The sequence below is a fragment of the Neurospora tetraspora genome, assembly GCF_033439725.1.
Source record: "Neurospora tetraspora strain CBS 560.94 chromosome Unknown B0H65scaffold_1, whole genome shotgun sequence".
In the NCBI taxonomy this organism is placed as follows: domain Eukaryota; kingdom Fungi; phylum Ascomycota; class Sordariomycetes; order Sordariales; family Sordariaceae; genus Neurospora; species Neurospora tetraspora.
The window spans coordinates 686,381-710,940 of record NW_026944383.1 but is presented as its reverse complement, the minus strand read 5'-3'; the positions used below and the strand labels follow the sequence as shown (position 1 = coordinate 710,940).

Sequence of the window (24,560 nt, the reverse complement as noted above, 5' to 3'; positions counted from 1 at the left end):
AAGAGATGTGATGGGTGAAACGAATCGCCGAGACCACGGTGTAGAGATCATGGCGTCAGAGAGCCCATCCGGATTCAATCTTGGAATCGCTAGTAATGAAAACGCAGACTGACAGCTGCAATCCATGAATAATAATAAGCGTTCCGAAAGGTGTGTGAGCCGCAATCAGCTCGTTGTTCAAAGTGCAAGTGATCAAGAGCAATGAATGGACCATGTCTCTTGGGGTCTGGGGTTCACGAGATGAGAAGTGTCCTAGATGTTAGTCCATAACGCACAATCGCATGGATTGACCAGGGAGATAAAGAAAAAAAAAGTGGTGCCTTTGATCACGAACAAGAAATCGTCAGGAACAGATGATGCCAAAAGGCGAGCGAGGATGCTGATATAGTTCGATTCTGGTAGAAATCGAGACTGCCGACAACCTCTTGGACCTGCCAAACATGGGGGGTATCAAATCAACCAGGCCATCATGATCTGGCCAAACGAGCCGCCTTGAATCTGCTCATGCGCGGCGGGCCACCCTCTTCCTCATCCAGCGGGACGACGGGCTGTTCCTCCTCCGGCTTCATGAAGCCTCCCTCTTTCTGGATCATGCGATTCCGCAACCGATTGTACTCAACCGCCGCCGCCCGGTACAGGAGTTCATCGTCCATGTCATCCGGCTCCTGCGGCGCAGACGAGACACTTCTCTCGACAACCTGGTTGGCCAAAATTTGATCCTCGGGAGGAGTGGGCTCGGCAGGAGGGGCAGAATGAGACTCGCGGAAACGCTGAGGCAGCTGGAACGGACCAGGAGGTGGGGATGCCGCGGCCGGAGCAGCAGCTTTCCCGGTTGACGCACGTTCTTTCTTGAACCGTGACACACGCTTGGGAGGCTCTGGCTCTTCCGGCTCCTGCTCTTGCGCTGTCGGTTCACTAGCCACAGCTCCATGTTCGACAATATCCCCAATGGGATTGACCAAGGGCACCTTTGGCGCAGCGGGCTTCGGCTGCACAGCCGGCTGGATCTCCTCCTCAGGGGCAATGTCCAAGTCTGTGGCGAACCGCACACCCTTCTTCTCCTTTGCCTTCCCCTTGGACTTCAGAGACGAGGCGGTTGGCTCTAGCTGGGTGCTCTCCGGCGCTGGTGCTGGTGCCGGTACCGATGCCGGCGTTGAGCGAGGTTCCCTGACGACAGTGATGTAGCCTCCACCAGCATCCTTGCGATTTTCATCATCCGGTTGCTGGGGCTTCTGACGCTCGACAGTGAACGCAGACTTGAAGCCCAAGCGCTTCTCAAGCTCCTGCATACGCTGAATGTAATCACTGGTGATCACGCTGTGCTTGGAGCGACCAAACTCATCCTCATCATCATCGTCATCCTCTTCGAGCTCGTCCTCATATTCATCCCACTCCGCATTCTCATCCTCGGTGGACCCTTCGTCAATCTCGAGTTCGGCCACGATGGGATGGATTTCTTTCTGCATGTACTGGAGCATGTCGGCGCGCAACTGGCTTTCGTCCTCCGGCTCGTCCTCGGGTATCACAGCTTTCGACATATCCATTGCCTCCTGTTCCTTGACCTTTTGCATGAGCTGCCTGAGTTCGTCGGCTGTGGTCGGCAATTGGTCGACGGATTTAGTATCGTCGGCAAACGTGACACTCTTCGCGGAGCTTGTAGATGGAGTGGTGGGAGCCGTGCTCGAGGATTCGCTGGCGGTCGCAGAGGCAGCAGAGGCAGAGACAGCAGTTTGTGTGGTGTTGGATTTGGCCTGAGCCTGAGAAAGATCGGCCTGGGTTTCCGGGAGCTTCTCGATGCCAGCCTTCTTGAGAGCTTCCTCAACCCTTTTGCCGACCTCGCCTCCGCTCTGCAGGCGGTACTGAAGGACATTGTCTTCGTCATCCAGTTCCTCGATGATATCGGTAATGGGGAGGCCGGTCTCTTCATCAGTGCCGCCGTCAGGGTTAGCGATGACCTTTGCCGCGGCGAGTTTGTTCTCTTCGGTTTCGACAAGCTTCGTCAGCGTATCGACGTTCTTCTCGACGTAGTCGAGGCGGCGACCGAGGACACTGGAGATCTGATCCGCTTCCTTGAGATCATTTTCGCCAAAGATCTCGCCGATTTCTTTCTTGGTGATGAGGGTGCCGTCATAGTCGCGACGGATGCGAGCAAGCTCGGTGCGGGGAGGCGGGTCCTTGGGCAGGCTGTCGACCTCCTCTTTGAGTGCTGCATACTCAAAGTAGGTTTGTTGCCAGTGGGTCAGAGATGCGTGAAGCTGGTTGACCTTGCCCTCGAGCAGCTGCATATGCCGGTCGAGGTCGGCAAGATGGTCTCTTGATGCTGCCATGGTGGAGGATTGGAGGGATGGACGGAGGGTGTTGATGGATGCAAACAGAGAATTGAAGGGAAAGAAAAGTTTCCCGATGACGGGATGAGGTTAAAATTTTGGGGGGCTTATGTAATGGAATGGTTGAAGCCAGGGTTAGGGTTGGCAGCATCACTCGGGAAAGAAGATTCGACGAATTCGATGGAGATGGGTTCATGACACTTGGGGGTACATTTCCAAACTATGGAGAGATATAATACTGTCCTTGAAGTTGAGCCCCGATCGGCGGAGGTAATACTAATACCACCATTGTTTCCCTATAGAGTCTTTATTCCTAACTAGAGTTACTATATAAGATAATTCAAGGAAAAAGCTGCTGTGAACGACTTACCACGCCATTGAGGAACTAGTGTTTGGGGAGGCAGCAAAGCTGCCTTCCCTTCCCCAGGTAATAAAAGGCTGGATCCTGGGTTGTGGCCCGTGTAGAAGCTGGATACTGGGTTGAACCGTAGTTAAAACTAAAAAGTAGGGAGAAACCTTTGCCTTAAAATCAAGGTGTAAATAGTATAAATGAAGGTACAAATAGGTAGAATGGAATTAAAGGTAGCGAATGTTCTTAGATATATAAATGGAGGTGCAAATAGAGGTACAATTGGAGGTGTAAATGGAAGTGGAAAATGGGAGAGCTGCCAGTGCACTTATAGAAATGGAAGTTTAAATGTTAGGTCTAACAATTCCATAATGCGTGGAGAATTTTGTATAGAGTCCGCCCGCGAAAAGCACTAACACCCTAACCGGACTTTTTAGCAGCTGTTCTGCTGTTTATGCCTCTATACAGACAGGCTCCAAGGCGTAGAACGTTCCGTTGAACGCTCTTTTTATATAGTCCTTCACCTCGTTTACTTTGTCCTTAGTAAACCAAATGCCCGACAGCCACAACTTCGCAATGGTAAATCTGAATCCGTCATGTTGTCCGTTGGGATCTTTTTCCATCTTCTTGACGAATTCCAAGAGTCCGGCACCAGTGAGATCCCCCGGACACATCTTGATGTCAAGTCTTTTAAGGCGTGGAAGCTTCGCTAGTGGCATGAGATATGCATCATACACCTCCCATCCGCGACGGTTGAGGATGATTGTTTCCAGCTTCAATGCCCCTTCACTGATCTCTTCCAAGTCCTCCAACGAAAACTGCTTGTCTATACTCAGTATACGAAGCTCGGGTAGCTGCGATATGACTTTGGCAATTTCACTAGCCGTACTATTTGCAACCTCTACCTCCAAGTATGTGAGGCTTTGTTAGTAGTGCAATGAAGTATACCAAAGTACGTTTGCTTTGCTTGTTTCGAAACGAAGACTAGTAAGTCGGACATTTGGTAACTTTAAAACTACTTAAAGAAGTTAAAAAGTACCAGCGATAAAGGAGAGTTCTAATTATTCTAATTGAGAATAATTCTACAACTAGGCAACGATTCGACTATAGATTGACGTATAATTAGATACCTAATTAGGGTTATGGTAGCTAAACATATAACTTTCTAGTACGAGGGCCTCTAAATTAATATAACTTTAGAATTAGTCTAACGATACCAAGGCTCTAGGCGTTAAAGAAAATAAACGTAGCCACTTCAATAACCGAACATATTTATATAAAGCCTAAAAAAGGATTCGACCTTCGTCTATAGGTCCTTCGAGGATATAGAAAGATTTTGTATTCGGTTAGTTAAATACCTGATACTCTTACGTTGGATATTTAATTATACCTAGTATATTAGGAGGAAGTAGTTCGCAAAACTTAACTACTTAATTTTCACTATCCGGCAATCGGGTATAGCTATTTTTATTAATAAAAACGTTAGTATAGAACCCGGATAAATAATTGGTAATTTGTAGCCAAGGATTTTAAACTAATTAAATAACTAATTTCTACACTTTTATCCTAAATAGAAATAAAAATTACCTAAGAGTATTTAGAATATATATATTTATAAATATTTAAATCCAAAATAATATTATACAATATTTTAAACTATATAATCATCTACAAAACCCTCGTCAAAATATACAAAATTATCAAACTAGTAAATCTCGAAGCCTAAAGAAGAAAGTACATAAAGTTGGTAAACTAACCGAAGTCTGGACCTTCAAAATAAAAAAAACTAGTAAAGCCATGTCCCTAATCGGCTATACTCTTAATATATTTTATAATTTCATTCATAATCTCAAACAAAACGACTTCCGAATCCTTATTCCTACCAATTTTAAAATTATTAAGTATTTCTAAATAATTGAACGGAGGGCTATAAAACTTCTATCGCAAATATAGAACGTAAGGAAAATATTAGAATAGACGTTAGAAACCCGAAATATTTAGAGTTTTAATCCAAAGGCAACATAGATATAAAGTTTTCCCTAAACTAGATATAATAATTAACTGCCAAAAACAAATACTTGCCTTAAGTTTATAGATTTCTAAATTAGTATTAGGGAAATTAAGGTCTATAAACTTACTATATATTAGAAGTAAGACAATAAGAGCTGTGAAAGCATGATCCTACGAGAGATTCGACTGCAAGACTAGAAGCCACAAATCAAAGTAATATTAAGTGTAAAGAGGGAAAGGGAAGCAAGACGAACGAAGGTATTCGGATCTGGACATATAAGTCAGATCTGCCAGTCGTCGCCGCCTTCCCGATCCGGAATCGCTATCGATAAGAACATAAACCTTCCATCCGATGTTGGGTGTCATAACCCAATTGCCCAGTAGCCAGTCCTCCGGTAGCCTATCCAGCCATGCCATGACAAGAGCTATATCCTGACATAGGCGAGTAAGAAGAAGTAGAATTGTACATTTATATTCCTCGGCAACCTTTTCGATAATGAGCTACCATATATTTCGTAGAAGCCAGCACGGCCGAACAGCAATAGGAGCTTCCGTCCCAATCATACTACAAACCGTTCCAACCAAGGAATAGAGGTTTGCCGCTTATCTTAGAGTTGCGAAATATAGGAGGATCGTATAAATTGATGGGTGGCCGCGATGAACTTCTCGAAGTTAATCAGCCACGCCAGCCAACAACGATAGGTGAATTGGGTCTCGCAGGTTCGCAGTAAAGAGTGTTTCAAAGAACTGAGGTCGTGGAGACGAGTAGAAGAAATCGAAGGAGTTGGGATATCAATGCATGCCCTCTTCATAGAAGGGGGATAAAAGTGATTTAACGACACAAAAGCACCATTCTAGTAAAGTAGTTTCCGACGATGATGCTTTAGAAAACAAGTTCTCAGAGTGGTTGGCGGGGGTTTTTGGAAGACTTATGAATTTCCGACATTCATGGGTTTTCAGAAGGGAAAAGGGAAACCGGAATGGTGTCGGTCAAAGGATGGTGGAAGTTTTCATTGAATAGGGCACTGAACCCTTACGTAGTATCTGGCTGTGATTGATGGAATCTGGCACCATGACGTTGGACGTTCGAAATACGTGTTTGGCTTCCTGGAACTGCAGTCGCAAGTTTTAGCTTCCGGATCACGTTCGTTCGGAACTAAATGCTGTTTGTTTACTCAGAAAATGGTGGTTTTGAACCAAACAGGACATTGAAATCCAGCCACTTCACCCCACAGCTGTAGCCAATCAGAGCACGATGTTTTATCCTCGGACACAATGGAAGCTCGCCAAGTTCAAAAACGCTCTGAGATGACAACAATGCAAGAGTGTATGCAGCACACTAAAGCCGTTTCCTAGCTCTCATTGAAGCTCCATCTCCAACACAAAAAAAAAAAAAACCAGAGGGGATAGTCGGCTTTAGGTGGTGATCACGGGAAGTTCGCCGAGTGTTAGTTCGGCCCTGTGTACTTCGGAGTTCCATTGTCGCGCGGCTTTAAGTGGGGCCTTTTGTTGACCGAGGGGGTGGAAAGAACTTGGGAGTTGGTACCATATTTATGGGACAATCTGAATCACTGGCAAAATCCTAGGAAATCTGATAGTACAGTATTGGATATGGGGTATGCAGTGATTACTTGTTCTACCTATCCTAGCTCCCTAACTATAACGCAATACGATGATGCCTCCCAATGGGAAATGGTCTGTCTGCTCACCTCTTTCTTTGTGAAGGGACAGCTTCCTGGATTCGAATTTGTATGATTACGCATTTTACATTACCAAGCATTCACCCTCCTGCTGCCTCGAATTTCTGTTGCGGGAAATCTTCTCCCGATTTTTCGGCCCGTTCTTCCCTGATCGCTTAAGCTCCTCTAGACGCTCACGGGCTTTGGGGTGGTCCTGGGCTATTATCATTGTACATAGTCGGTTAGTGATGAACTCTTTTCGATGAGTGGCATGCAGGATGGGTCAAGGTATGGATAGGTGAAGAACAAGAACTTACCAGCAGCCCTCCAATACCACCTCTTTGCATCCTCAAGGTTGGCCGGCACACCGATACCCTCCTCCGTGAAGTAACCCATGGCAAATTCGGCCTTGGCCAGTCCGGCCATAGCAGCCTTTCTTGCCCACAGATACGCCTCCGTATCATTTTGTTGCAACACACCCTCGCTACCGGTGAAGTACCAGCCCGACAGCGCCAGTTCACTCTGGTGCTCCTCCTGGGTCGCCGCACGGCTGTACCACATTATAGACAACCGAGGGTCGATCGGGCAGCCGAACAGGCCGTACTCATAGGCCGCGCCCAGGCGAAACTGGCTGAACTTGTACCCCAGCTCGGCACCCTGCTTGAACAGGCTGAAGGCGTACGCCTCGTCGCGGAGAATGACGTCGTCGGGCTCGGCGCTGGCGTACAGGAGCGCGAGCTCGTGAAGGGCGTGCGGGTTCTCGGTGTCGGCGCGCTCGGCGGCCCGCTTGAGCCAGCTGATGGCCTCCCGCCTGTTCTTCGGCTGACCCAGCAGTCCCTTGAGCAGGATCATTCCAACCTTGTACATGGCGGGCGTGTCGCCCAGCGTGGCGGCGCGCTTGTACCACTGGATGGCCTTGAGGGGGTCCTTGCGGGTGCCGCCGCCTTCGTCGTTGCCGATCTCGCAGCAGACGGCGGTGCGGTAGGCGGCTGCCGCGTGGCCGAGCTTCGCGGCGGACTGGTAGAGCGAGAAGGCATGTGCGTGGTCGGGCTCGGAGCTGAACAGCCCGCGGCCGATGCTGTCGGCCAAGAAGAACATGGCGTCTGGGTTGCTAGCCTTCTCAAGCTTGCGAAGAATCTTGTGGGCGTCAACGAGGTAGCGATCCCGAGAGCGAGCTCGAGCCTTGGGGTCAGGCAGATTTGGGACCAAAACGTCTGACGCTTCGACTAGTTTCTTAGCAAGCCGAAGAGCAGACTGTTGGTCATTGGAATCGTTTTTGACAATGGCCCGCAGGTGTTCCAGTTCTTCCACAGTAACCTTGGGCTCGACTGGTTTCGTGGGAGGCGGCGGCGGACTAGGACCGCTCTGCGGTGGTTGAGGACCAGGTTGGTTGTTGAGAGGGGGAGGAGCAGGCATACTGTTCATAGCAGCCTGGTAGTTCCTGACTGGAGGGGGCCTGTCATTCAAGTTGACCATAGAGCCGGACATCTGACCTGGGCGGACTGGAGCAGGATGCGATGGCAAATTATCCGGGTTATACGGTCCTTGAGGGGGCGCAGACTGCCCGGGTCTGTACGGTACTGGGTGTGGAGGCATACCAGCTCCTGGCGGCGGCGGTCCTGGCTGGCCATTAGGAGACGGCCTGTGAAGACTATTCTGACTCTCAAGCGAACCCCGCGGACCCCCAGTATGTTGTGGCATCATGGGTATCGGGGGAATATCACTCGCCATCTCAAATACAGCCGTCTGTGAATTTCGCAAGTCAGGCTGAGACTTGGCCCTAGACATCTCCGGAAGGCGGCCAGGTCCACGCTGGGCTTGGTGCTGCATCTGATTAGGCTGCATGTGCTGGTCAAAAGAGTCCTTATGCCTGTGAGGGGGAATAGCATCGAAATTGGGGCCGTCTGTTTGAGCCGAGGGCGGGTTTTGAGCTGGGTATCCGCCGTTGCCATTAGGTTCGTAATAATCTTCATAGTAATCATCAACAGGACCGGGCTGCTGCTGTTGCTGTTGGCCTCCATAACCCATATCTGGTCGGTTCCCGTACCCTTGGTCATAGTTGTTTTGTGGTAACGGGGGCGCTCCATTGTCAGACGGGTAAACCCTCTGTGGTGGCGCTCGCGCACCTTGAGCCGTGTTCGGTCTTTGTATCGCGCGTCCAACAGGACCGTTGTAAGGGGCACTGTCGCTCCGGTGCATGAAATTCTGCGGTGGGGGCTGAAAACCCATATCATCTCTCGCAGGCATTGTCATGCTCCGCCCGGGGGGGCCGAAGCCGCCATCCTGATATCCCCCAGGCTGGCCAAAGTCAGGGCCAGGAGGAGGGCCTCGTCGCTGATCTTGAAGATCTTGCTGGGGGCGGTATGGCTGAGGCGGTCCCCTTTGCGGTCCTCCAGGTCCCGGTTCTCCAGGTCCCGGTCCTCCATAGCCGTCTCTAGTATCAGGGCGCATCGGCCCTCCATAACCATCCCTGGTATCTGGACGCATCGGTCCTCGTTGCGGTCCAGGTCCATTAGGCCCAGGAGGCCCCCTTGTTGGCAGTCTCTGATCTGAGAGGCTCATCCCATCCATTTGCGCGGTCATCTGTCTCTCATTGTCCATATCCGGCCTTCGCTGCGCTCCCGGAGGCGGCGGAAAATTACCACCACCAAAACCACGGTCGCCAGGACTCATAGGGCCGGGACCGGGACCAGGACCGGGGCCATTCATGGGTGGTCGGCGGTTCGCTAAGATATTGTCAGTAAAGCCGTTAGGGGAGTCTATGTGCAAGCGTGAAACGCACCGCTGGGATCTGAAGCTACAGCTCGATCCGGAGGACCTGGTCTCCCACCGGGGCCTTGGGGCGGATAACCCCGTCCCGGGCCCGGAGGGTAGCCGCCACCACGCGGCGGATAGGGAGCTGGAGGACCCCCCCTGCCGTTGTCTGCGGGAGGACGCATCGGACCAGCGGGCCCAGCTCGGCCTCCTTGCATGGGCGGTCCACCTCGACCGGGACCGGGAGCAGGAGGTCCAGGAGGGGGTCCACCGCGGCCGTTGGGTCCGGGATTATAGTAGTCTTGCTGAGGGTAATCCTGAGCTGGCGGGCCTCTCTGGTAGTTTCTGTCATCATATTGTCCGCCGTAACCTTGATCGTGTCCTCCATAGCCCTGATCGTAGCCACCCCCATAGTCATCGTAGCCCCCGCCATAGCCATAGTCTTCTTGGTATTGGTCGTAGTGCTGCTGAGGCGGCGGCGCATTGTACTGCTGTTGTGGCATGCCAGGCCCAGCGGTGTATGCTCGCTGCGGCGGTCCTCTAGGTGGTGGTGCTTGGCCACCATACTGGCGTCCTCCCGGCCCTCCTTCGTATCCTCCGTTGTATGCCATCTTCCTGTGCACTCAGGGCCTGCCTTGTGTGCTGGGTCCGGAAGTAAGATGACGGTGGCGGTCTATGCCTGCATGTAGGTGCAGCAGGTTCGCGCAAAGGGGGAAGCGATCGCGCCCGTTCGACCAGAAACGCGAAGTGTATGTATAGTCGACTGTCTTCGGGAGCTCAATTTACTCGATGATGGACCATGATATTGGTTTGCGTTGAATGGGTATTGCGAGTTTCGTCGGGCCGCGAGGGGCAACAAGGTTCACAATCCGTTCGGGGTCGAGCTGTGCCGACGACAAAAGAAATGAATGTCTGTTAAGCCAAGGTCGTCGGCGCCCGGGAGTGCCTGAGTGTCCAAGCCAAGAGAAGACGAGAAAAGGCGGGAATTGGGGAATCGGGGAGAAAGTTGGGAGGGACAGAAAAACAAGAGGAGATCCCGTGGACACTGTGACGGCGATCAAATAAAGGAACGGACGGAGTGGACCGTCCGCTACCGTCCGCTACGGTTGGGCCGGCTTAGCAGCGACAAGAGAGAGAAAAATGGGTCGCCTGTTTAGTCGTGAATTATGTGCTCGGCGCATCTGATACACCCATTTATATGAAGGAGGAATTGTGAGGACAGGATGATGACAGGACGACTGAGCGCGGTTGTAAAAGGGAAGGAAGGTGCATTCCCAACAACGTTGTTGTACTCGACGGCAATTGAGGTCGTGAACGGAAAACAAGCTCACTCCCGTCTCCGACCAATGTCCGGGCTGGAATCTGGCGTCTAACAGCACATCAACCCCTTCTCCTCTGTAAGCTCGCTACTGTGACGCCTACAGGTACCCGCCTGTTAGCGAGGGGCAGCCGCTGATGGTTGTGCAGGACGGACAGCTGCGACAAGGATGGCCGGGGCCTTGTGAGAGGCAGCCGGCCGGAAGGGTGCCCGCATAGTGGAGCGCCGGATTCCTTCCAGTGGGGTTACATCGATGGATGGAATGCAGTCAGGGACTCACACACAGGCAGACAGGGTCTGGGGGTCCGACGACGGCGAGAGGGACGATGGGTCAGGGGCTCAATTACAAAATGGACACAAGTGACTGGAAGCACCCGACTTGGTGAGCTGTGTGAACCAAACCCGCGTATTGGTAGGACATAGGGCAGCACCATTCACCCTTGATGTATGACGATAAGCTTAATTGGCATCTGTCTCATTGATCTGTAACATGCCTAGACCTCTCGAGAAGTAGGCTTGACGGTAGCTCCCATCTTCCCGTCAAGCTTTACTCATATCTAGAGGGCGGCTTTGTGTAGCCAGCTCATCTGCAGTTTGAGTTCGTCTCCCAAACACCTGCAACTTGCCGGGCTGAAAGAAGATGAAACTCTTCAAGGCGCTTATATGTGAGCGTACGTATGTCCAAAGACAAGAGGCATTGACAAGAACTTGATTTGACCATCTTGTGATGGCTTCGGTCAAATCTGGCGATCTCTTGTTTGAAACTCAACCCGGGTATCTCCTGTCTGAACCGGAACGGTGTTGCAGAGTTGGACCCGGGAATCACGATCCCGCCCTTCTATTGCGGCTCTGTCACATAAGATCACCCTTTTCACCCTCACAATGGCCAGCAGAAAATCGAATGGAACTTTATAGGAAACGGGCTGACATCAGGTTCGACGAATGGTAAGCAGGCCTCTCCTGGATCCCGCACCGCCAGCAGGGTGCTGGCAGATGTGAAAAGGGGGCACGGGTCACTCAGGGGTATCTCAAACAAGCAACTGAATGGTAGAAGGCAGGCTTGCCACTTGCGGTTTCTGTTTTGCTCGTCGAGTCGGGCTCAGGCGAAGCTTGAGAGAACATGTCTTCAAGATATCTTCGAGGGTGACGACCAAAAGAACATCTGTACTAGTTCTTGATACCGGAGTCTGGACCGTTGGGACAACGCATAGGAGCACGCAAAAAGGGTACTTGTGTCTGGTCCCAAAAAAGTGACAAGCGCAAAGTCAACCAACAGAACGGGGGCCGAGGGAGAGCTCAGGGACTCAGGGGCAACACGCACGTGGCTCGAGCTGACACGGCCCCACGCCAGCTGCTAGCAACTGCAAAGTTGCAGCGCCTTTCTGGGGAAATTGGAGCTAGAACAACCACCACTTGTTATCCATGTCGCTCGTTGTATCGCTTGATTGAATAGTTCGAGGACAGCTCTCTAATACGAACAACGCCACAACCATTGAGCGGTCAATATCAAAGTAAGGACTATTTATATCTAGCTTCTTTCCGGATGCTAATTGACCTACAGGCGTCCCGCATACAGTCGAAAGCACCTCCGTATAGCGTTTGCGCCGAGTCAACACCAAGCCAAGCCATCGTGAACCTTGAAGGACAAACCCTACCCGGGACGAGGCCAACCATCTCTCGCGACATCGAAAAGGTCACAACCGAACGAACGAACCCGAAATCAGACGCTTCGAAGCAAAACATATCCTTACGCGACTTCTACGTCTCCACTAAAGCTCGGTTATGATCTGAACTCGCGCATTCTACACGGCAAGATGGGAGGCGGCATCCTCGGCTTCATTCGAAGCATCTACCAACTAGACACGCTCGACACACGATTCACAACACCTTCGTCCGTCCCATACAAACTTGCGACCGAGGCGAGGAAAGATCCAGTTGGAGCACAGGATGGCGGCTTGAGCAAAGGGAAGAGAGCAGAGAGGTCAAAATGGAGCACGCCCGAGTTCTACCTATACTACTTGGTGTTCTTGATCGCGATTCCCTACATGTTTTGGGTTCCTTTTGAGGTATCCAGGGAATCTGACCCAAGGTACCCAAAGTTCCAGCGCTATCTGTCAGACGGATGGATGCTGGGTCGCAAAGTGGATGTATCGGACAGCCAGCTACGAACGATTCGGGGGAAGATTCCGCATATCTTTGGACTACTCGTCGTCCAACCGCTCTTGCGCCGAGTTTGGAACCTCTTCAAGCCCACCCGGCTTGAACCTGGTGCCTCGGAAACCTCACCCAGAGCTGCGGAGGCACGACTGGAGCAGCGCATATCGTTTGATGCGTTCTTTGGCACTATTCTCCTCACAGCTCTCCATGGTACCAGCGGACTCAAAATCCTAGGTCTTTTGTGGTTGAACTATCAAGTTGCAACTAGGCTCCCGAGGAAGGTTGTCCCATGGGCGACATGGATCTTCAACCTCTACATCCTGGTGACTATGAAGGTCTATGATGGTTACAGGTTCAAGACATTCGTGAACTTGATCCCCTTCGCGCCAGACAGCCTGCTTGATCTTGCTTCCTGGATGGACAACCAACAAGGACTCCTGAACCGGTGGCACATTCTCTTCAACATCACCATTCTCCGACTGATCAGCTTCAACCTCGACTATGCCTGGATGACAGACAGACAGGGCGGCAGTCCCATCGAGGTACACACACTTTGATCCAATCTTTGTCCCCTTTCCAGTTTGCGCTCTTACTAACGCACCAAAGAAGAAGCAACTAGACCCTGCCAACCTCTCTGAACGCGACCGGGTCGGCACTCCGGCACCCAAGAACAACTACTCCTTCCGCAATTACTTTGCCTACGCCATCTACGCCCCGCTGTACCTGGCCGGCCCGATCCTGACCTTCAACGACTACATCTCGCAGTGCCGGTACAAGTCCGCCAGCATCGAGCTCTCGCGCACCGTCAAGTACGGCATCCGGTGCTTGCTCGTGCTCCTAGCCATGGAGTTCGTGCTGCACTTCAACTACGCCAACGCCATCTCCAACGCGCGCCCCGACTGGTCCTCGTACACGCCCGCGCAGATCGCCCTGCTCTCCTTCTTCAAGCTGCACATCATCTGGCTAAAGCTGCTGGTCCCCTGGCGCCTCTTCCGCTTCTGGGCGCTGGTCGACGGCATCGACCCGCCCGAGAACATGCTGCGGTGCGTGAGCGACAACTACAGCACCCTGTCCTTCTGGCGCTCCTGGCACCGCTCTTTTTACAGGTGGACGCTCCGCTACATCTACATCCCGCTGGGCGGGTCCAATTTCAAGACGCTCGTCAGCGCGGCTTACTCGACCGTCACGTACCTGGCCGTGTTCATGTTCGTGGCCATCTGGCACGACGTGGACTTCCAGCTGCTCGTGTGGAGCTGGCTCATTGTCGCGTTCTTCCTGCCCGAGATCGCGGCCGGTTATCTGTTCCCGCGCAGGAAGTGGGAGGGCAGGCCGACGGCGTACAGGATGCTGTGCTGTGTGGGCGCGGTTGGAAACGTGTTGATGATGATCAGCGCGAACGTGGTGGGCTTTGGGGGCGGTGTTGATGCTATGAAGGCTCTCTGGGAGGGCCTGTTTAGGGGGTTGTCTGGTACGTCGCTATACTGCTTGCTTGATCTTGATGGACAATTTTACTAACATACGTCAACTAGGCATCTCTTTTCTCACAGGTTCATGCCTCGCGCTGTTCGTGGGTATTCAGGTCATGTTTGAGATCAGGCAGTCGGAGTTGAGGAAGGGCATTGACTTGAAGTGCTGAGTGGTATGTGTGGGTATGCGGTCCGTGATTATTTTATTCCAGGTGAAAATGTCATAGTTTGCCGTATACTGTGGTATACCATAAGTTAAACAGGATAGACGATGATAGATGACTTGGTAAGCGGATAGCAGCGCAGTATCAAAATAGTTTTATCTTTTGATCACTGAAAAAGAACGCTTTGTATAAAGATTCGTAAGAATATCATGGCGACGCTCTTTCGCTTGGAGGGGCTGTGTGGCGTTGACCATGCAAATGTCACGCCCCAGACTACATACCTACTAGCTAGCTATGTGCCTCTCTTGGGAAAGGGGTCTCGAGGAGTCGAGGGTCCCTTGATCCCATATTAACGTTCTACATGGGGGAAGAGGTTAGGTGACATTCCACAATCCTATTTACAGCGCGGCAATAAGCCCTTTTGGGAAGCAAGAAGAAATGGATCGATGCTGGATGTAACCGCCCTAGGGAACGCTTTTACAGTAATGTCCCCTGTTAATGCAACTAATTCCGGCACTATGGGGGACAGCTCGGAGTCTTAGCATTAGGGGGGGTTTTTGCATTAAGGGGTGCCTCACTTACATACAAAACTGGGAATCCGGGTCGCAAAATCTTTTGCATCTAATGGGTCAGTTTGTAAGTGTTTGCAAAAGGGGGGGCTTGCATTAACAGGGGACATTACTGTATCAGTTCCATCGTAGATTCGTACGTACTCAGGCTCGTCAGGGTAATACAGATTTGCGGATATGATGGCGGTAATGAAGCAAACTTACAATGGAACGTACCGACCGATACACGTAGCAGCCCATCTTGTGAAAGTGCAAGGTAAAGGTGGAAATGAAAATCAAGTCTGGCCAAACAAACGTGGACTTGAAGGAATCCCAGTAGACTGGAGGGTGCGTAAAAAGAGACGGCAACCGAGCTGCATATTTCTGCGAGGTTGGCTCCTTGTAGGCGCCCGGGAAATGTAGATCCCCAAAGCGGAAAAGAAAACGAAGACCAAGAGGCTTGGGGCTCGATCTGATCTCCCGTCTTCCTGACTAAACGTGTTGGTTCTTTCATGTACGCCCAACTGAATATTGATATCTGTTGGTTGAAATTGGGAGATGAAGGTGAGAGTGCTCACTCACATGTGGAAAAGAAAGTCAAAATATGTTCCTTCAAATGCAGCTGCAGTCCAGGGGCACAGTTGACTGCATCCAATTGCATGTGCCCTGGGAGATACTGGACCAATCTCGACCGGACAGCGTCTCCCACAACATGGATTGTTCGCCCAGCTCCAGGGACGGCCCAGGGACGGCGCCAGGAACCGGAGTGCTCGATGGGGCCCGGCCAGATGCTCCATTTCGATAGACCTGGGTTCCCTCCCCTACCGTTGGCTTGCCCTCCGCTCTCATTCGACGCCGGCTCACCTGAGCTTCATTTTATTTTCCCCAGCTTTTCGGCTTCCAATGTTTGCCGGTGTCTAGGCGAGGACAGGCGCCATGGAGTCTTCGTCAGCTCTCAGGTAGTGCTATGAATTTCTCGCTTCGCTTCGAACTCGACCTGTCTTTGTTCTCCTTTTCACCAACAACTCGGCGGTTGAACTGTCCATGCCTGGACGCGACCTGTGAAGCGCTTCTTCCTTTCCGCATTCCAAAAGTTCCAAACCACTTACAACTTGGCCGCCGTGTGTCCCACCCACAACCACCAAACACGCCAACGACGCCGTAAAGACCGACCACTACCCGGAAGGACCGTGATTTACACCTCTGCCGATCGGACCCCCCCGATTCCCACCCTGATAGTCCTGATAGTCCTGATAATCCAGCTCCCGCCGTCTATCAACACCAGGGCCGCCCAGAGCCCACCGCCAGGGCGTTCCTTAGAGGTACCTTACACTACAATACGCAGTACAGCATCACGGTTCAACATTCGAGCCCAGGTACACGGTTCCAGTTCGACATCGCGACGGGATTGACGGGAGGCATTCAATCCGAACTTCCACAGTTCCACTACCGACCCGCCACGTCCGCCTGACAGCTGCACCTGTCCCACTGGAGGAGGGTCCTGAGCTCGCTGAGATTGCGGGTACCTGCAGCACTGAGTGCATCTGGATTGCCAGCGCCGGCCCGGTGCACTGGCTTCGTTGCCTGGTAGATCCGCTACCAAATCGGCCATTCCCTCGACCGTACCACGCCGTCGTCCACACCTCCACGCGTTCATCCCACAACCTGCCGTCGCTGTCGATCGCCGCCGTAAGGAGAGAAGCCAAACGACCCCGTCGCCCGCGAGGCCCATGGGAAGCTAGCAGTTCGGGCTCCTCATCGATGCTATTTTTGATTGCCTATCTCTGTTTAAACCGTAGTGGTTTTATCCACACCACAAGTGCCTATCATGGCCCGATCGTCACCCCTCAGTCCGGATGGCCAGTTTCCCATCGTCCTGGTTCCGGATAATGGAGGGACCGAGGACGAAGGGACAGCCACCGAGTCGGACACAGAACAAACCGAGTCGTACAGGCACAGAAGGAAGTTGGACCACCGGGACGAACGACAGCAGCAGCCGCCGCAGCCACAACCGCAACCGCGACCACCACCAGCGCCCCGTCATCCCATTCCGTCCATGCAAGAAGCCTTCGCAGAATCCCTATTCGAAGCCACCCAGGGCGGTGCGACCCCAAAACCCAAACTGCGTACCGGCGACGCCAAAACCCGTCGGGAGCAGCTGTTGGAGCAAGACAAGTCGGCCAAACCCCCGGCGGCCCAATGGCGCTATCGTCCGGGGCAACAAACGCACGAGCTGCGTCGACTGATGTCGCAAATCTCCTTTGGCGTTTATCTTTTGCTTAACGGGATGGCGAATAGCCAAATGTCCGTCGTGACAATTCTCCAGGGGCATATTGACGAGGTGGATGAGTTTCTGGAGACGATCCTGGAGGATATTGGCCTGGCAACCAAGGATTTAAGCGAGCGCATCATTCATTTGAGGTTGCCTATGGATAACATCGAGGTTTTCGAACGGATGCTGGAGGATCGCAACTTTCGGCTTAGAATTATTCAAGGAAACGAGAAAATCGAGCATATCGTGGCCCGGACACAGGTCGCCCTTCAGCAAATCATGAATGACATTACCGAAGGACTGGAGTCTACGAGGGATTTTACTATTTATCTGGCGGAACGGCAGCACGGCCGCTGGCGGAAAGAGCGCCCAGACGTAATCGACATATTTGATGCAATGAAGGGAAATACCGATGGGTGGTTCCAAGCGTTTATGGACTTGGAAGAGAAGGGCAATGCTCTAAATGGAGTAATTGTCCAGTTGATTGGCATCATTTCCGAGATGGAGCGGAGGGCGGGTGAAGTGAGCCGAAAGACACGAGTGAGTATCCTCTACCTATTACATGGTTGCTGCATTGCATTCCGAATGCCTCTTGTTTTTGCTGACCTTCTCCCAGTTCACCATCGAGCCTTTCACATCACCGCGTCACAGCCCCCATGCTTCCGACGCATCCTCGGTAACAACACCCCCGACGTCTCCCATCGCCAAAACTCCAAATACACCCCCTCGCTTATCGTTGCGGCTCAGTTCGATCGTGGAGGGCAAGCAGTCGTCGCCAACCTCATACTTCGATCTGAAGATTACTCGTACACCTACGCATTCAACGTCAATGGATATCCCATCGACAGTCCCATCGAAGGAGATCACAGAAGAGAAAGTCACAGTGGAGGATAGTGCGAATAGGTCTTCAACGGAATTGGAACTACCAATACAGTCTCCGCCCCCGCCAGCCCGAAACCCTCGCCGGCTCTCTAAGCCCGCCCCTCCTCAGCTTGCGCCATCTCAGCTTGAGACAACTCCCGAGATAAAGGAGGAAATCAAAGAAGAGGAGGAAGAAGAAGAGCCGGTTTACCTCCTTCAACCCAAAACGTACACACCACAAACATCGCCTCTTCCCTCTCCTCGCGTGTTCGACCGCCCGAAGCCGAAGGATGAACCGGTCAGCTACAAGCCGGAATCACCGGTGCCCACCATTGAAAAGCCGAAGGAACAGACACTGGAGGCAAAAGTGTATAGTCAGGAACCGACACTGGAGGCAAAAGTGTATAGTCAGGAACCGACACTGGAGGCAAAGGTGTATAGTCAGGAACCGACATTGGAGGCAAAGGTGTATAGTCAGGAACCGACATTGGAGGCAAAGGTGTATAATCCACGTGCAGCACAACCCCAGCTTAGGCCGCAACCCTCGAAGGAGCTCAGATCGCAACCCTCGAAGCCAAAGTTGGCCCCGGTTGATACGAGAGATTCAAGACCAACATCAAAGCAAAGCCACAGGACGACACCAGAGTCACCCCAGCTCAGACCGCAACCTTCGAAGCCAAAGTTGGCCCCGGTTGAGACAAGGGACTCCAGACCAACATCGAAGCAAAGCCACAGAATATCGCCGGAATCACTGCCAGAGGTAGTAGTCCATCCGGAGCAAAGATCCTCATCCAGACAACAAGTTTCACAGAAGACGACACCGCCGGACTCGATACATATATCTCGACCCGACTCGCCAGAATACCGAGACTCGTTGTTCCCATCGTCCAGAGCGTACCAGGCATCGGATTCTGCTTATGGATCGGACATGGAGCGACCACCAGTTAACTCGATCGCATCGTTCGATACAGTCTCCGACTTTCCGCCGCCGCCACCACTCATGCACCCTGGTTTTGTCTCCTCACCTCACTCAGAAAGCGGGATGCAGTTCTGGCGCCCTGTCCAAGCGAGCCCGCACTCTCCCTTGCAACAAAGACCGCACACTTCAGGAACTCAGTACAGCGTGCAGGGGCAACAGTCCCCGTATCAGTCACCATACCAGTCTCCCCAACAGCCACTTGGCCAGCTTCACCAGATACCGCCACGAAACCTCCCTTCTGCTATGGGCATGAGCGTGAGGAGCAACACGACGACAGGGACGACAGCGAGCCAGGAGACGACCGGTGGGAAATCGCTGAAGAAAAAGCGAAGCGCGTTTGGGTGGCTCAAGAAGGCGTTCGCTTTGGATGAAGAGGAGCGTGCCGCTTTTGAAGCAAGAAGACAGATGGAGACCAGGAACCTGTACTATGACGGCAGGAGCGCCCAGTTCTTGGACGGGAAACGGATACAGCCTCCACTGCCTCGTCAACCTGGACCATATCAGTCTGGACCGTATCAATCTCAACAGTTTCAGCAGTCTGGACAGTTTCCGCCTGGACAGTTCTGATTTGAAGAATAGAGAGGAAGGGAATAGTCGAAATTGTGGCAGGCATGGTATTGCCATGAGGACCTGAACAATCTCAGTTTAAGATGTGAGAGAAACAGCTTTGTTTACACATAAAAACTATTGGATTACTGTGACCGCGTTGGGCGGCAAGAGGGACAGGACATCTTGATATCTGTTGAAGTCGAAAGAAAGGGGGGGGATACTACCAATTGCATGGTGAGGCGTGTTAGGCGATTTTTTTGCATTTACCCTAACTTTTTTGCTTCATATTAAACTTGTCTCCTAGTAATTATTGGTCGAGTATGCAAACTGATTTGTACCTGCACATCAGGATACATCTGGCAGCACTTGATCAGTCGCAGATTTGGATAGCAAACATGGGAATCAAGTCCAATTTAGTAGAAGCTCGAGATAAGCAAGGGATATTGAAACCCATTTACTTGGGGGTTGTGGGTGGTCAGTTGGTGTTGGGACCTTTGTTTAGCCCCTTTTGGTAATAAAACTGGCTTTATGTCAAGGTTGCTTATCGTGCTCTTCACTAGCATAGCATACCATCATCCCAGAAGTCCTTGACCATACATACGTACGGGGCAATCAAGCGTTTAAATAACGCTTAATACTTCCCATAACCTAAATACCCTCCTTACGCCTTCTAATCTCAGCTTCAAGTATCTCCATCGCCTTCACTAACACCTCTGTCGGAATGTCGTGAATGGTTTCGTCTGAAAACGGGACACGACTACCGGGATACTGTGCTTTCTTCTGATCACCTTCAAAACCTGGGGTAGTAAATCATGTTCTTAGTTACCGTGTCATGAATATGTGTTGCAGGTAAAATCAAATGGGAAGGAAACATATCGATACGGAGGGAACAGCCCTCCTCTTCGCCCTTATAATAACAGTTCAAGCACGCACCCTGATGCACACCGGCCCGACCGCCAGCGACACACTCCGCAAACGGACCATATCCCTCCGGGTTCATACACTCGGTGCAAGTCTTCTCCCCATTCTCTTTCGGAGTGAAAATATAACGACCAACTGCCGTATAGTGCCTCGGACGCTCTTCCCACACGAGTTTGGAGCTGGTCAGTTCGCCCTTTGCAAATTTGAAGCCGGTGAGCTCGCCGTTTCTGAGTCTGAAGCCGGTGATCTCGCCCTTGACCCAGTAGGTCTTGAGCAAAATGGGGCGCAGGATGGTCTAAACATAATAACAGCGAATTAGAGTGTTGATCGGGCGGCGTTCGTTGATACCTAGGTAGGTATTATAGGTAGAGGTATACTTACCTTGTGCTGAGCGGTGATGGATAGAGCTTCAGGGACGTTACACTCCAGTAGCTTCTTCAAACAAAAGCGAAGACGCTGCTTGGGTGAGAGGCTGTCATTCCACTCAGAGTCGTTCATGTTGTCCTTGTCCTTGTCGTCATTCGCGTCGATGACTTGGCCGAGGAAGAGGTAGGGTGTGGACATGTTGGGCGGCGCGGGCAAGGCGGGCAGCGCGGGCAGGTCGTCCCTGCACTCTTCGCTTTTGATATCGGCCGGGTTGCTCTTGCTCTCTTCGTTCTGGATATCAGGCATCTGGATGTTTTCCTTGTTGCAAGTTAGCCCAATTTGAAGCGCGTGTGTATTGATGTGTTGTATGTGCTTACAGGGAGGGTTTTGCTCTTGGTGATGATGCCTTCTCGGCCGAAGGTTGTGCGGACAACTTGAATCTTCCTCAGTTATAATTCACCTCCGTCTCAGAGGAAAAGGAAGAAAAGAGAAGAGGAAAGGAAAGGAAGGGGCCCAGCGAAAATTCATATCAAAGCACAAGTGAGGGCTGGAACCCGCCAAGGAGATATATATGGGTTGAGGGACAAACAGAAGATGGGATGAAAGGAGAGGTAGATATGAGGCCATCGCAGGAGGAGGTTGTCGCAGCGCGAGGGAGCGATGAGGGGAGGGGTAGAGAGGAGGATAGTCATGGTATGGTTCATGCTAAGAATCATTGTAATTCGATCATCTCAGCATAACGGCGAGGCCTGCTAGCAACGGAGGAAGTCGTTTGGAGGCCGCCGCGAGACTGTTAAGGCAGCGCATCGGCCCCGATGGGCGGGCAGAGAAGTGGGAGGTTTTCACCCGTTTTACGAGTTTTCCTCCCGGCTAGGAACGTGGATGGACCGCATGCCCACTAGGGGTGGCTAGATAGATTAGTTCAGCTAATGGAATAAAAATCCTCATCTTTTCCTTCTTGTTCTTCCTCTTCTTAATCAGTCTAGTTTATGATTCACCATCCCCTTCTTCCAACAAAAGTCACCGCATTACATCACATCACATTGCTGTGACCACACCACACCGCTATAGGCGAGGTGAATTTGGAAGCTACCTAATTTTCAATACAGCAATCGCACCGTATAAATCATCCAAACCCAAAACCCCAATTGTGAGAGTGCAGATGGCCCTTTCCGGAGGAGCTCATGTCGCACATAAGGCAGGACCCAGAGCAATGTCTGTGTCGGACATACAAGAGCATGTCAGGCACGACACCACACACCAGTTTATTTAGTTAGAGACAGCGAGCAGGAATCGATTCCTCGCTCGACCCAATCTATCATCACGATTCACATCATTTTTGAAGTGTCACATCGTTGCCAACATTGCAGCATCACTCATCCATATATAAGACTCATGTGTCGATCCACTTTCAACAACAGCCCGATTAGCTCAGCTGGTTAGAGCGTCGTACTAATATCTTCTCCGAGATATCAAGTTCATGCGAAGGTCAACAGTTCAATCCTGTTATTGGGCATCTTCTTTTTTTTTCTTTTTTTTTTTGCACATACACATCGAGGTCATCAGTTCAGTCCCGTTATTTGACACATTCAGTGTTTTTCTTTTTCTTTGCTTTGCTATTTTTTTCTGTTTTCTTTTCTTCCTGGGGCCCTTCATGTTGTCACCACTTTAGGGGAACAGATAATATAAACCCGCTTCCTCCCGGTTATTGTTCTCTTCTCTTCTAGCATAGCATAGCTGAAGACCTCTACCATATATGTACAGGACGCATTGAAACGTAATTAATACGCTTGATACTTCAAATGATCATTAATCAATCCTCCTCACGGATTGCTAACTCCTTCCGAATCCACCGCAACGCCTTCTCTAAATATCTTGTACTAGAGTTGCGAATGGTTGTGGCTGAAAACGGGGGACGACCTCTGTGCCGCGCTTTCTCCTCTGCCTTTTCATAAGCTAGTAATCCTTTATATCAGTTGATGCGTAATTGACAGTGATAAAACCAAGACACGAGCAGGGACAGACAGGGACGGAGGTGTCACCCTCACGCCGGCCTCTGCCGGGCACAAGAAGGATCAACGAGGGAAAAAAAAATACGCCCGCACTTTCGAGCACGAACAATAAGAAGCGCGAGGTACTTTCACCGTCTCGACGAGGAAAAAGTACAACAAAGTCCAAGAAGAACAAACAGGGTAGGTAGGTGGTCAAGACGAGGGGAGGATGAAGACGAAGACAAAGACAAAAAAACAACAACATACCGATACGGAGGCAACAACTCTTTCCTTCGCCCTTATAATAACAGCTGAAGCAAGCACCCTTGTGCACCGCCCGACCGCCAGCGACACACTCCGCAAACGGGCCGTAATTGTCTATAGTCGTACACTTGTTGCAAGTCTCCTCGCCATTCTCTTTCGGCGTAAAAAGATACCGAGCAACACCCGTATAGTGCTCCTGACGCTCCCATTTCAGGTTTGAGGAGACTAGCTGGGCTTTTGGCCCAGTAGTTCTTTAGCAGGAGAGGGCGTAGAATGGTCTATAAGAAACATACATCAGATTATTATATTCAGATGTGTTTTAATAAGTATGATCGGTACCTACCTTGTGCTCGGCGGTGATGGCCAACGTCTGACTGAACTCACACTCCAATAACTTCTTCAAAGCGAAGCGAAGACGCTGTTTCGGCGAGAGGCTGTCCCTCCAGTAGTCGATGTGCGCATTCGCGTCGCTATCTTGACCGAGGGACTCGTCGTGGAAGACGTAAGGTGTGAACATGTTGGGCGGCGCGGGCGCGGGCGCGGATGCGAGTGGGTCGTCCCTGTCCCTGTCCTCTTCCTTGATATCGTCGGGCATGAAGTGGTAAGGTGTGAACACGTTGGCGGCTTCGCTCCTCTTCTCCTCAGGGGCAATGCGTCGCTTCTTGCACGCCTGAAATTCTTCTCTAGAGATTTCAATTACTGCCAGTTCCATATTAGGCGATGGCGCGGGCGGGTCGGCCCTCCGCTTTTCGCTTTTGATATCGGGCATCGGGATGGTTTCTCCTTGTCGCAGGTTAGTGTTTGGAGCAACTGCATTGCTGGGTATACTATTGCTGTCTTGAATGCGCTCACTTACAAGGTGTTTGCTCTTGATGATTTGATGCCTTCTAACAAAAGGTTGTGCGAATGGACAATCGCAATAACGAGTCTAGACGATTTGAAGTCGGTTGCAGGTAGGTATCTGGACCTTCTAGGTCCGTTGCCGAGATGACGGGACAGCTTGTACGGTAGGAAGAAAAAAAACTGCCAACGAACGGATCACGCCCTAAGTGCCTTGGAGGCGTTGATATAAAATAAGCGACAGCTGTTCACAGCTGCGAGAAACCGGTCTTGGGTTTTGGAATCAACGTACATAAACTTGGGACACTGTATTTTGCAACCAACCTAGATCTGGACCGCTAGTTGACGATGACGTGGGTCTTGGGGCCACCTGCTTCACGAATGTGAACTCTGGAGGTATGTGCGGTTACCCAGACCGTTCGCGTTCCTTCTGCGAATTAGTCAATAGGGAACTTGGACTCATACTTACTTATATTCGCAGACCATCGTTTCTACCTCGGTGATGAGACGGGAGCCACGAATCTAATATACTTGCTGTCCAAGGCCCCTTACCCTTTGCAGCGCACGAAGAACCCGACAACTTCTAGTAGCCTTTACGTTTGTACACCATGACTCACCGATCCAAGATCTTTTCGGGAACGGAGAAAGGCGCCCAAGTCATCAAGCTCGACCTCCCCGCCTGAGGGTCTGTCTACCTACTTATGGCTCATCTCTTTCTCACAACAGCAGCAATCACTGTGTGAAA

The 24,560-nt window shown here is 51.3% G+C and overlaps 7 protein-coding genes and 1 non-coding gene across 8 annotated transcripts; 3 read left to right on the top strand and 5 right to left on the bottom strand.

Annotated features, from left to right (window-relative positions):
* Positions 1-296: 296 nt before the first annotated feature.
* Positions 297-2,524, bottom strand: B0H65DRAFT_6627 (Prefoldin subunit-domain-containing protein). The gene has a single exon (XM_062831240.1). It carries the CDS (start codon positions 2,325-2,327, stop codon positions 468-470), a length of 1,860 nt encoding a protein of 619 aa, XP_062685646.1. The 5' UTR covers positions 2,328-2,524; the 3' UTR covers positions 297-467.
* A 643-nt stretch (positions 2,525-3,167) lies between these two features.
* Positions 3,168-3,572, bottom strand: B0H65DRAFT_388682 (uncharacterized protein; the record flags this gene model as incomplete). Its single annotated transcript, XM_062823727.1, has 1 exon — positions 3,168-3,572. A coding segment is annotated over one exon (405 nt), but the record flags the coding sequence as incomplete, so codon positions are not given.
* A 2,878-nt stretch (positions 3,573-6,450) lies between these two features.
* On the bottom strand, positions 6,451-9,730 carry B0H65DRAFT_543602 (uncharacterized protein; the record flags this gene model as incomplete). Its single annotated transcript, XM_062829238.1, has 3 exons — positions 6,451-6,584; positions 6,683-9,091; positions 9,148-9,730. 3 exons carry the CDS (start codon positions 9,728-9,730, stop codon positions 6,451-6,453), a joined length of 3,126 nt encoding a protein of 1,041 aa, XP_062685644.1.
* Positions 9,731-11,821: 2,091 nt separating this feature from the next.
* B0H65DRAFT_447772 (MBOAT, membrane-bound O-acyltransferase family-domain-containing protein) lies at positions 11,822-14,405 on the top strand. Its single transcript, XM_062825876.1, has 4 exons — positions 11,822-11,948; positions 11,999-13,136; positions 13,204-14,062; positions 14,124-14,405. The coding sequence occupies exons 2-4, from the start codon at positions 12,252-12,254 to the stop codon at positions 14,228-14,230; spliced, it is 1,851 nt and encodes a 616-aa protein (XP_062685643.1). The 5' UTR covers positions 11,822-11,948; positions 11,999-12,251; the 3' UTR covers positions 14,231-14,405.
* Positions 14,406-16,600: 2,195 nt separating this feature from the next.
* Positions 16,601-19,451, top strand: B0H65DRAFT_414454 (uncharacterized protein; the record flags this gene model as incomplete). Its single annotated transcript, XM_062823915.1, has 3 exons — positions 16,601-17,584; positions 17,661-17,891; positions 18,051-19,451. 3 exons carry the CDS (start codon positions 16,601-16,603, stop codon positions 19,449-19,451), a joined length of 2,616 nt encoding a protein of 871 aa, XP_062685642.1.
* Positions 19,452-20,132: 681 nt separating this feature from the next.
* Positions 20,133-21,164, bottom strand: B0H65DRAFT_6500 (uncharacterized protein). Its single transcript, XM_062831221.1, has 3 exons — positions 21,098-21,164; positions 20,736-21,038; positions 20,133-20,649 (listed from the first exon to the last, which is right to left on the bottom strand). Exons 2-3 carry the CDS (start codon positions 21,024-21,026, stop codon positions 20,224-20,226), a joined length of 717 nt encoding a protein of 238 aa, XP_062685641.1. The 5' UTR covers positions 21,027-21,038; positions 21,098-21,164; the 3' UTR covers positions 20,133-20,223.
* A 976-nt stretch (positions 21,165-22,140) lies between these two features.
* Positions 22,141-22,236, top strand: B0H65DRAFT_t70. Its single transcript has one exon. It is a non-coding gene; the product is annotated as a tRNA-Ile (tRNA).
* Positions 22,237-22,533: 297 nt separating this feature from the next.
* On the bottom strand, positions 22,534-24,301 carry B0H65DRAFT_504387 (uncharacterized protein; the record flags this gene model as incomplete). The annotated part of the gene is made up of 5 exons (XM_062827911.1): positions 22,534-22,553; positions 22,979-23,204; positions 23,319-23,758; positions 24,186-24,205; positions 24,285-24,301. The coding sequence occupies 5 exons, from the start codon at positions 24,299-24,301 to the stop codon at positions 22,534-22,536; spliced, it is 723 nt and encodes a 240-aa protein (XP_062685640.1).
* Positions 24,302-24,560: the final 259 nt, after the last annotated feature.

Coding starts and splice junctions, on each gene's coding strand:
- B0H65DRAFT_6627 (XM_062831240.1), bottom strand. CDS start 2,327: ATGGCAGCATCAAGAGACCATCTTGCCGACCTCGACCGGCATATGCAG.
- B0H65DRAFT_447772 (XM_062825876.1), top strand. CDS start 12,252: ATGGGAGGCGGCATCCTCGGCTTCATTCGAAGCATCTACCAACTAGAC. Junction 13,137..13,203: donor AGGGCGGCAGTCCCATCGAG/GTACACACACTT, acceptor GCACCAAAGAAG/AAGCAACTAGACCCTGCCAA. Junction 14,063..14,123: donor CCTGTTTAGGGGGTTGTCTG/GTACGTCGCTAT, acceptor TACGTCAACTAG/GCATCTCTTTTCTCACAGGT.
- B0H65DRAFT_6500 (XM_062831221.1), bottom strand. CDS start 21,026: ATGCCTGATATCCAGAACGAAGAGAGCAAGAGCAACCCGGCCGATATC. Junction 20,650..20,735: donor CCATCACCGCTCAGCACAAG/GTAAGTATACCT, acceptor TATTATGTTTAG/ACCATCCTGCGCCCCATTTT.